General features: G+C 41.2%; 2 protein-coding genes across 2 annotated transcripts; both read left to right on the top strand.

Annotated features, from left to right (window-relative positions):
• Positions 1-7,054: 7,054 nt before the first annotated feature.
• LOC149214951 (uncharacterized) lies at positions 7,055-10,699 on the top strand. The gene is made up of 2 exons (XM_089389558.1): positions 7,055-8,343; positions 8,986-10,699. The coding sequence occupies exons 1-2, from the start codon at positions 7,055-7,057 to the stop codon at positions 10,697-10,699; spliced, it is 3,003 nt and encodes a 1,000-aa protein (XP_089245684.1).
• A 27-nt stretch (positions 10,700-10,726) lies between these two features.
• Positions 10,727-11,224, top strand: LOC149214950 (uncharacterized). Its single transcript, XM_089389557.1, has one exon. The coding sequence runs from the start codon at positions 10,727-10,729 to the stop codon at positions 11,222-11,224; it is 498 nt and encodes a 165-aa protein (XP_089245683.1).
• The last annotated feature ends 770 nt before the right edge of the window (positions 11,225-11,994 follow it).

Genomic DNA, 11,994 nt, shown 5'->3' with positions numbered 1-11,994 from the left:
CTAAAGAAGGTAAGTGTCTAAATACTTCAGGAGATGAGGGGGAAGTTTCTACAACTTTTGACTTTCGAGTGGGTGACTTAGAACGTGATCGAGAAGCTGTAGGATTTTTTTAGGGGGATTGAACCTTATGAAGGCTTCGAGTTTGAGATTTAGATTTATATGCCATTCATAGTCGGGGCCCTCCTTCTAGTGAAAAAATTGTTGAGGCCTCAGAAATCCATGGCAAAAACAAGGGGGATAACCACCTAGTCCAGACCTTAAATCAACTCCTTTTCCATTTGGGATAGTGGCTCCGACTAGATATGATGGGACCAATTTCCTAGTGTTTTGGGTTTATATGATTTGTGGGATTTTCTGATGATTCGCAAAAGAATAACTAGAAATTAACACAACTTTTATTCTAAAATTCAAAACTTTGAATTAAATCTATTTTTAATCTAACCCAGGGTATTGCTGATTTTATGTGATATAAAAGATGTCTATGTAATCTATGATGATATAGATCAATCACAGGCTATATAGAGTTAATATATTATAAGACGATTCCTTTGAGAAAATAGATAATCAAATGAATTGTGAAAAACATATCGCATATTCTAATGATCTCATATAAAAGAGAACATTCTCTATTCCGATATCGTACAATAGTGCAACTGATACTTCAAACAAAGATGACATACATAATTCATGAAAGATAAACTTATCACCAATACCAAAACAAAGATTTAGCAAACATGATAATAGTACCAAATGTGTATCGTTCTGCTCATTTGACTAGTGACAATAGGGCAAAATCAATCTTCTACCAATCAGTATCCCAAAGAATAAAATAGTGCATCAACAATGATCAACAAAAGATATTTAATTGAAAAGACCATGTTCCATGATTCCATCAAGGCATTTACAATCTTACAATAGCACTTTCTTTGTAAATGTTCTTAATAAAATTTTGGACCCTTCTCTAAATGCATGAGAAGGGTTTAAATACTATTCTTGATTAACTAAAAATAACTTATACAAAATATCTGTGAGGAGGTTTCAAACAACCTTCCTTGTTCCTAGTATCCAACTTTCCAAAAATAAAACTGCTCAAAAATGACTCAGGTCTTCATTGATTAATCAACACTGCCAGCTTTGCCTCTTAGCTCACAAATATCGGACATTGGCCTAAGTTGTGGTGGCATCCCGAATTGTGTTCGCTGCAAATATAGCATCATGTAAAGGTGGCAACATTCTTTGTATTGAATCCAAGGAGTAATTTAAGTTCATGATCTGACTGTGTGGTTTGACCAGAAGTTGCCATACTGCCTCCCAGTCGACTTTTGATAGCCCCTCAATTGTTTCCTTCTATAGCTAACTCTTATCATTCCAATTCTCTTCTAATGCTTTAAGATCAGGAAGTGTTTTCGGGTCACTCTCCTTTATGACGTTGGATGTGTGAAACATGTGATTTATTGTTTTGAAAATTCTTTTTGAAATACCTGATGCTCTGGCTATTGCTAGTTCAGCCTGTTTCACCTATGAGTCCCAATCAGTGAATAGAATTGAGTTCATTGAACTCAATTCTTTGATCAATAATGATGTTTGTTAATTGTTCACTAGTATTCAGAGGTGGAATGATATTTGATATATGTTGGAGGAAGAGCTGATTTTTCTTTGTCAGTAAAGTATTCAGTGTCAAAGCCTCATTAATGAATTCCTCTGTTGTAGGAATATCCTTATACTTGGCCAGGTCACTAATTAACTCCTGGATCTATTTATTTTAGTAGATAAGTAATTTTCATGACTTATTTTCAGTACTTCCATATCCTGTTGTAGCTTATGTAGTTGCTCCTATGCTTGATGGTTCATGCTGGCTCTTTCTTCATCTAACTGTCGCAGTAATAGTGTGATATGGTCATCCTTTTCTTTGAGCAAAACTGAGACATCGGTTGCTTTGTCGATTGTTGTTGTAGCATAGGCTCCGGAAAATTGAGATAGCCGAGTTAAATGCTCAGTCAGATTTATTTGTGTGTCCTTCCATAGGACATCCATAAATTCATGTTCTGAAGGAGTGTCAGTTCTCCTCCTCTTTCTCTATCTTTTTACAACAACTTTATGAAGGGGGTTGTAAAAGACGTCCATAGGAGGGATATCTGTTACATTCAAGACAATTTCAGTAGTTGGATCTGTGGTGATTACCTATGTATCTTGGAAACTTGTTTTTGGACCTTCAATGGTCACTACTGCTATTTGTCCTGGTAGGGTCTGAAATCCTGTGGTTTCTTTTGTTGATGATACCTTAGGGGTATCTTGTAGTTTTTCATTGAATGCATCCTAGAGATTTTCTAATTCATTTGTTTTTGTTTCCTTCTCTAGTGACGTGCTTGGCTTATTCTGCTTCTAAGACTTAGTTTCAATCCCATGATCAGTAATCCAGAATTCTTGCGGGAGGTATTCTAACCTTTGTCCTCTAAACTCTTGGAAACTTCTGAATTTCTCTAGTCAAACTTTGTCTTGGCTGCATTTAGAATCTTCTCAAAATCCTCAGCTGATTCCAGTAGATCTTTAAACTCATCTACTGTATGAGTTACAGGCCTGATCTTAACTGAAAGGGTGAATTTGTTTGCTATTTGTTGTGGATGAAAAGGCCTTGCTGGTAGAACGGGGAGCTTTAAAAACTACATATTCTGATACTCTTGATATGCATGACCATAATTAATAAGTGTAAATGACCTAGATTGAATGGGAAAATTTGGCCATAGGGATTACTTCATTTCCCTCAATGTTTTTGTGAGGCCATTTCCTACTGTTTGGTATGCTACCTCTCTTGCCAATAGTTTATCCGATACATACATAGGGAGGACATGAGGGAAAGCTTGGCTACCAAATATCCTGATATAATAGAAGAACTCTTCAAGAAAATACCTTCCAAATGCTTGGAGGTATGTGACAGCTTCTTTTTTGAATCTTGGACATCTTCTGTTGAAAACTAACTGATGTAAGGGAAGAACAACTTCTTGGCATAATTGGGGAAAATGTGGAATAAAATATTGTTCCCACATTTTCTTAGCACTTAGGAAGATAGGATTAGGATCATTGGTAGTGCATTTCCAATCCATGGTTGGAAGATCAGTGCAGAAACAAATGGCAATGAAGACATATGACTACATGAAGAATTGGGGAACTGCTCTGGAAGAGGAAGCCCTGGTTTGGCGATATTCAACAATTTCTTTGGCCAAACTTTTAGACAGAATGGTTTCCCAATTCATAATGTGAGAATTAACACAAGCCTTAATTAAAGGAACCCAATTGATTGAGAACTTATAATTATCAGGGAGACCATACAATATACATAGCATAGAGGATGCAAAATTATAAGGGTTGGCCAAAGAAGCAATGGGATACATACCCACTTTATCTTGTTTGAATTTATTGTCTCTTCTCCTCCATTCCTGTATCATTTGCAAGGGGTCTTTGTTTTCCGTTACAAATTTTGCAACAAATTGTTTGTCATAGATGTCCTGGGCCTCGGGTAGCTTATACATTTGTTGTAAATCTTCGGCTCTAAAAGAACCCAAGACTGTATTTTTAGCTATCTTGATAAGTCTGTCTTCGACTTCTGTATTCTCTACTACCCATCTTATCATATCTGTGTATGGAAAGAGCCTAGCCCTTGCTACTATTTAGTGAAGGAAAGAGCACGCAACATCTCTAAACTTCACTCCTGACAGTCCTGTACTATCAACAATTGGCCGAATGTCTATTACTTCAGGGTTTTCATTCTCCAATGTTATATAGAAAGTCTACCATGTAGTGGTACCTCCATCTGTAGAGCGTACTATATCTGTAAAGATGGAAGGCATCTCTATGCTTTCAGTTTCTACGATATACTACTTGGTATGCTTCTGCATCACCTTTCGAATGGACATTGTTTAAGTGGAGTTCCTATTAAAACCAACAACAATTAATTATTGTGTAAAATAAAAGATTTGATGAAATGACTGCACTTTGAAAGAAACGATCCTAGGGCGAGTTCAACATTAATCAACGATAACGAACACCATGATTACATGCATAGGGATGACAATTGTATTAAATCATTCTGACCTAACTAATGTCCAGCCTAAAAACATTATTAAACATCTGTCAAATCTGTCATGTTGGATATTTAAGTTATAGCGCAAATGAAACTTTGTTTTATGGATCTTGCGATCTACGATATGCGATATCATAAAATCGCAAGATCGCAATATTGGGATATGACAATATCGGGGTTTTGATAGGTAACAATTAAGTTCTTGACTTAAAATCTTTCGATGTGCGATATGTGATCAAGATATCGCATACAAAGTTCAATCAATATTTTTTGAATGTGCTTAAGTTTGGTACTAAAGATTCATGCGATTTGTAATTTGCGATGAGGAGTTTCATATGTTTTTAGGTTAAAAAGGGTTATTTGAAAAGTGAAAATTTTATAAGAGTTGGCATTGTATTAACAAGGAGGCGAAAAATTATTTTACTAGGGTCCCTATTTGTATTATATATAATACAAATGGAGGGGTTGTTGCATAGCACAACAGAACCCAACCAAGTCCTCGCTTGACTACAAGAGCTTGAACAACTTATGATTAGTACAACTAGACTATGTTGTTGAATTGTGTAGCTTGGGAGGTACTCCACAAGCCTAGTGAGATGGGTTTGTGTGAGTTTGGTCACAAATGGATTTATGGGAAAAGAACCCAAGCAAAGGGGGTTTGGACCTGTTGATGGTGCTGGACCCACCAACATTCAGGGGATCTCCCCGGTATGAAGTCCCAATTAGACCTCACACTGTTTGGTGTAGAAGTACCATACGTTACGATGGCCTAGTTGCCATTTACTTAGACATTTGCCTTAGCTCTTTTTGTTCAGCACATTAGAGTGTTCTACTGGTGTCTTCAAAAAGTTAGGTGGGTGTGCTTGGTGAGTGCGTAATATAACTTGTGTCTCAGTTCTCTTACTGCAAAGGGGGAGAGTAAAGCGAGTCTCTAAGTGAGAGGTAATAGTACCACCCACGAAGTGGCACACGTGAACCAGAAAGGTCTGTCCAACATCCAGTGGAATATTCCATAGCAGATGCGGCAGTCATTAAAACCGAAGTGAAGGTGACAATATGTACACCACTTGGCAGAGTAGTCCATATGACTATGATGGTCATTATAACTAGAAAACAAATATGGTATGCTGAGTATCCCGTAGAGTAGTCCACAAGGATGTGACAATGATGATAACCAATAAATAAAGGTGGTATGTCTAGTATCCCACAAAGTAGTCCACAATGATGAGACAATGGTGATAACCAATGCAACAGATTCCCAACAATGTAAGTACTAAAACAACCGAAGTAGTTCAACTATCTTAGTACAGGTGAAGCAAACATGAATTACAAATGCTGAAATAATAGTCTTACAAACATCTACAAAACATGCTTCTGAATTAAGAAAAAGTCCCAAGACACATCTGTACACCATACATAACTAGTCCCAGTAATGGGACATTACAGCCACTCCTTTCTCCTCAAAGAAATATCTATCTACTCTCAAGACTATGTGGGAGGACCCAAGGTGAAAATTCCTTGCCCATACAATGGGAGGGGTTTATATAGCCAAGGGTGATGCTTGACCCTTGTGACTCTTGGACTACCCTCATGACTCTTCAACTTCTTGTGTGTGTCTATTGGAATTTCACTTTACATTGCATTCAGTTACAACAAATATGGCCCATAATGGTGACGTGGCCTCGAAAATCATGACATAACTTGACATGACACCACTGACATGTATTATCTAGTTGTGGTGTTCATACCAAGTTGTTGCACTGCTAATGATGGATGTACTCTTGAGTGTGCTTTGTCTTCCCCTCTACATGCCTTGATGTTTTGCTTTGTCTGTCCAACTGCAAGTAAGTCTTCTAGCATGTGCGCTCCTTCTTCATATTGTTCATCATCTCGCCATGATATATCAGTGTACCTATACCTGCAATTCACTCATGATGGGATGACATCAAATCCAAAACCTCCTATTCTAGCATGATGCATTTTTTTTTCATGTCCCAGGTCTGGGACAGATGTTATGTTGGGAAGAGGGCCTAGCAACTGCACAATCCGCAGTTCTAGGTGTTATGCAACCAACTCACAAAATAGAAGAAAAGATAGAGCAATGACTTCAAAATCAACCTCTTCGAGGGGGAAACCTCCTTTAAATTACACAAATTAACAATTCTTGGATGATACAAATGACAAGACCTCCTTTCTATATATAGGAGTCTAAGGGGTCACAATATGTTATGAAACTAGCTCACAAAAAGATAGAAAAAATAGATCAATGCCTTAGAATTCAACCTCTTCGAGGGGGCAACCTCCTTTATATTATACAAATGAATGATTCTTTGATGATACAAATGAAAAGACATCCTTTCTATATATAGGAGTCTAAGGGGTCATGAGTCCACCAAAGCATACTCCCATTGTTTCCCGAAGATCGGCGCCACTGATCTCCCCGCCTCAGATGGCTTCATCAACACCACAGGGAGGGTTTCAACATCCACCGTCTTCTGCAAAGGGCACAGCCACTCCTCCCATGACGAGGCAAAGGGCAGCTGCGGCAGCTTATCAGAAATCAGGTACTGACTTACCTCCCTTATCACAATCTCTCTCCCTTACATCTGATTGCTTTCACTCTATCTCTGTATCTAAGGCTCAATGCTCAATCCCGCCGCCCCCTCCTACTACTGCCACTATCCCCCCTTCCCTTACCCATGATCGCTCCCTGTCCCCATCTCGCCCCAATGTGCCTCTTTCTGGATCAAATCCGCCTCACCATTATTCACTCCGGCCCCGTCCCTCTCAATCTGTATCTGAGGGTACCTCGGGGTTGTGCATTATTCCCCCTGAACCTGGTCACACCTCATCCAGGGGTCGAAAATCCAATCTGAATAAAGCCATTCGGCGTGCTGGGGCTGAAGTTGCTTCGGGACGTCAATCCACCATTGTCGGGGCCCTTAGAGCTACAAACCCCCCTCGAAGGGTTCCCCCATGAAGTGTCTCTCATTCAACTGCAGGGGTCTAGCTAGCACCCCGAAAAAGCTAGCCCTAAAACGACCTTTTCAGGTCGAAAATCCTGACATCATCCTCCTTCAAGAAACCCTGGGTTCTGCAGAAGCCATATCTCTTGCCTTGAAATCGATTGCGCCAAAGTGGCAATACATGGGGTTGGATGCTATGGGCCGTTCAGGTGGTCTGGCCATTGGGCTCAACCCTCTTTCCATCAGATTGGACTCCTCATGGGGCGGACCAGGATATTTGGGTGCTGACATTTTTTCAAAAGACCTTGGGATGCCACTGCGCATCATCAATATTTATGGTCCTTGTCAGCAGAGGGAAGGATTCTGGTGCACCCTCCTTAATCGTTCTTTGCTGCAAGAGGAAAACCTGATCATTGGAGGCGACCTAAACTTCTCCTTGGGATATGGTGAATCTTGGGGCTCATCTGCTCAATCAGATCCCATTTCAGACTTCATGAGGCATCTGCTTGAACAGCACGATCTCATCGACATCCCTATACATCACCCTCTTCCCACATGGAGGAAACGAAGGATCGGATCAGCAGCCTTGGCTCGTCGACTTGATCGTTATCTGATCAAGGGACCGTTGCTCCGCAATCTCCATCACTATAAACAGTGGGTAAGTTCGGGGGGAATCTCGGATCACTCTCCCATCCTGATGGAAATTCTGGGCCCTCACCCTAAACCAAAAGCTCCTTTTAAATTCAACCATCATTGGTTACAGGACCCTGGTTTCTCTAAGCTGGTCACTGACTTTTGGGCAGCTCACCCTATTGACAGAGAACCCTCTTTGGCCAGGGGATTTGTAAAAAATTTGACAGAACTCAAGCATATTGTGATTGAATGGGCCAAGAGGAAAAAGGCAAGGGAAGATGAACTGCTCACCACGATAGAAGCAGACATCCTCGCCCTGTTGGATGAACAAAACTTGGGCTTTATCTCTGTGGATAGCAAGCATAGGCTGGTTGATCTAGAAGAGCAGAAGTCTAGCATTCTCAGACTCAGAGAAGAATCGATCAGGCTGAGAAGTAGAGCTACTTGGCTCAAGGCTGGGGATGAAAATTCCAGATTCTTCCATAATTTTGCAAATGGGAGGAGGGTTGCAAATACCATCTGGAACCTTCCCTATCCGGATGGGGGTCTGGCAGACTCTTTCAACAAGCTCTCTAGCATGGGTACCTCCTATTTCAAAGGCATCTTCAAATGCCCTGAGGGCTCCAACCTGGCTGAAATCTTCCGTGTCGCTTCCCATTTCCCGAGGTTCGTTAACAATGAAGACTTGGAGGATCTAAATGCTCCTGTCACCATGATTGAATTGGAGAACACCATTAAATGGTTTCAGAAGGAAAAGAGCCCGGGCCCTGATGGATGGACCATTGAATTCTATCTGGCTTTTTTTGACATCTTGGGCGAGGACATATTAAGGGTGGTAGAGGAAAGCAGAACCTCAGGTCAGATCTATCATGCTATAAATTCTACCTTCATTGCGCTTATTCCCAAGTCCGACTCGCCATCATCCTTTACTGATTTTCGTCCCATTTCGCTATGCAATGTACTCTACAAGATCATATCCAAGATCATAGCCAATAGGATCAGACCCATCCTTTCCAATCACATTGCTCCTCAGCAATTTGCTTTCTTGGAAAACAGGCAGATTCATGAAGCCATTGGCTCTGCCCAGGAAGCCATTCACTCTATCTGGACCAAGCACCTCAAGAGTATTCTTCTCAAAATCGATCTCTCAAAGGCTTTCGATAGAGTCAGCTGGCTTTACATCAAAATGATTCTCATTCACCTGGGCTTTCCACATCAGCTTATCACTTGGATTATGGCATGCATTACCTCTCCTACTTATAGTATTCTGATAAATGGTGCTGCATCCCATTTCTTCCACTCTGAAAGGGGACTTCGTCAAGGATGTCCCCTTTCCCCCCTCTTGTTCCTATTGGTTACAGAAGCGCTCAGTCGTCTCATCATTGATGAAAAGAGGGATGGAACTATCCGGGGCCTAAAGATCTCAGAAGCTTGCTTCCTAACTCACCTTCTATTCGTGGACGATGTCCTTATACTTCTCGATGGAAGTATTCGGGATACCTCATCATTCAACAGAATCCTTAATCTTTTTTCACATGCCACGGGCATGGTGGTCAACCATGAGAAGTCTTCCATCACTATGGTTGGTACATCTGTAGCTGAATCACAATCGGCCATGCAGGCTTTTCCATTTATCACACAACCTCTGGATCGAGGTCTTAAATACCTTGGATATTGGCTAAAGCCTACAAACCAAAAAATTGCCGACTGGGTATGGCTTGTCACCAAGATTGAAAAGAAAATAACTTGTTGGTACTTCAGATACCTATCCAGAGCAGGCAGATTAACTCTGATCAAATCTGTGCTGGAAGCAACTCCTGTTTTTTGGATGGCTTTAGCATGGATTCCCCGAAACATTCTCTCAAATATTCAGAGACTCTGCAACAGATATTTGTGGGCTGGAAAGGAAGAGAAGCGCACCTTTGCTTGGATCTCCTGGAGTAAGATTGCCCTCCCTAAGAAGTGGGGGGGCTGGGGATTAAAGGACCTGGCATCCTTTGCAAAAGCCCTCGCTGCTAAAATGGGTTGGGCATTGCTGACTTCCCACAGTTTATGGACAGAGATTGTATACCATAAGTACATCTGGCCTCTCGACATCATCGATTGGGCCAGACTCCCAAGCTGGAACAGAACGGGCATCTCTTCCATTTGGAAAGCCCTCCTACACTCCCTCCCCCTCCTCAGGAGCAACATCATATGGCGCATAAAAAGTGGGAACCGAGCACGCATCGGAATGGATCCATGGAGTGGATGCGGAGGAAGACACAGACTTCACTCAGACCTGATTGCCCTCCTAAACTCCCATGGCATTAGAGTGCTTACGCAGATCGCTGACCCTGAGGGCTCGGACATATTGCATCAGGCTTGGAAATCTGGCACACAGTTAGACATCCCGATCAGATGGCACGAACCATGGAAAGCATACTGTGACGCCCTCTCAGAATCCCATATCAGAATTGTGGATGGACCGGATGAACTCATCTGGCAGATTGCTGATAGTGGGATTTACTCTCCTCGTGAGGGATACAAAGTCATTATTTCTCACAGAAAGCCGGAGGTGCTTGATAGATGGTGGCACCAGATTTGGAAGCTTAATGCATCGCCCAGGTCTAAGTTATTTACTTGGTGTGTCCTTCGCAACCGCATTCCCACTGACGAACACCTCAAGCGCAGGGCGGTATCCGGTCCTTCGCGTTGTGTGCTGTGCAAAGCAGACACAGAGACCACCGAACACCTATTTTTAAGATGCCCCATTGTAAATCATTTATGGCATCATATCAAACATCACTTACAGTTTTCGGGCGATTGGTCTGGTACAGACCTTATCAACGCGTGGATGGATTGGGGGAACAGACACAGTGGTTCGAAATCTGTAAACCTTCCGATCATTGTAAATTGGTCTATATGGAAGACTAGGAACAGAATGATATTCGATGGATGGGAGCCTACATGGCCTCTCGTTGAAGCTGGTATCATTACAGCATATAACGAACTACCGAATCCCCCTCCCCCAAAGCAGTGACGGCCGACCCCTCCTCCCAATATCGACATGAGCTCACCTTGGGCTTTCTTCGATGGGGCTGCAAACGAACATGGCTGTGGAGGGGGCATCATTATACACAAATCATTGAGGCACTTCTATCACATCAAAGTAGGACTGGGGGCTGGCACAAACAATTACTCTGAGCTCATATCTCTCCGCCACTTACTTCATTTTGCACTCAGCCATCATTGCACCTGCATCAACATCTATGGAGATTCTCAGATTGTCGTTAATTGGGTCAATAGAGTTACTACATGTCACTCACACACTCTAAATATACTGCTTGATGAAGTCTTTATACTAATGGCGGCTTTTAACTCATTTCACATATCTCATATATACAGAGAACATAACCAGACTGCTGACAAGCTTTCCAAGGAGGCCGCGGTGATGGAAAATGGCTTATGGGAAATCACTGAATCTTTGGAACAGCAGGAGCAGAAATACCACCATCGGCCATATATAGACCCGTCATATCCTACTGCGGGTCTACAAGCGACTTAACAATCAGTCTTTTTTGTTATTTGACTGCTCAATATGATATATATGTAAATAGATCGAGGTTTGCCTTAAATGGCACCATTTTTGCACAATTTTTGTAAATGTAACAGACAGATATACAGCACTGATCTGCAAATATCTTGAAAATGCACTGAACAGTTTGGCATATGCGACAAAGCATCTACATATGTAATCTTTCATATTTATAATGAAATATTACGGATTTTTCCAGTGGAAAAAAAAAAGGAGTCTAAGGGGTCATAATATAATCAGAGCCGACATAACAATAGTAATGTAAGGGCATAATAATAACAATAGTGGGCTTCTATGGGGCACAATAGTAACAATATGGGCACTACATGGGTACATCAACATAATAAGGGGGTTGTACTAATAACAATAAGGGGTTACACTAGTAGTATAGGGCCCTAACGCAATATAGTCAAAGCTAACATAACAATAATCATGTGAGGGCACAACAATAACAATAAGGGGCTACAATGACAATAATAATAAGGGAATACACTAGTATTATAAGGGACTAACTTGGCCCTCTCCTTTAGAATAGTGTTGTCCTCAATGCTTGAGTAGTTATGGATGCTTCTGTATAAAATGCTCATCCTCCCATGTGGAATCTTCAGTGGGTAAGTTCTTCCACTTGATGAGATACTCTAAAATTGATCGATTTCGTAGTTGTCGAGTTCTTGTTTCTGTGATTGCTTCAGGTTCCAATATGATATTTCCTTCCTCGTCAAGTTCTGGTAATATTGTTT

The sequence above is a fragment of the Pinus tabuliformis genome, chromosome 1_1, assembly GCF_031772625.1.
Source record: "Pinus tabuliformis cultivar Carrire ecotype Pingquan chromosome 1_1, CPIR1, whole genome shotgun sequence".
Classification (NCBI taxonomy): Eukaryota; Viridiplantae; Streptophyta; class Pinopsida; order Pinales; family Pinaceae; genus Pinus; species Pinus tabuliformis.
Note: the sequence above shows the minus strand (reverse complement) of the source record. Positions and strands in the feature narration are given on the sequence as shown.

Excerpts from the sequence above, each read along its gene's own strand:
- LOC149214951 (XM_089389558.1), top strand. The coding sequence starts at position 7,055 with ATGAAGTGTCTCTCATTCAACTGCAGGGGTCTAGCTAGCACCCCGAAA. Across the intron at positions 8,344-8,985 it reads GTCGCTTCCCATTTCCCGAG|GGGACTTCGTCAAGGATGTC; the intron begins GTTCGTTAACAA and ends CCACTCTGAAAG.
- LOC149214950 (XM_089389557.1), top strand. The coding sequence starts at position 10,727 with ATGAGCTCACCTTGGGCTTTCTTCGATGGGGCTGCAAACGAACATGGC.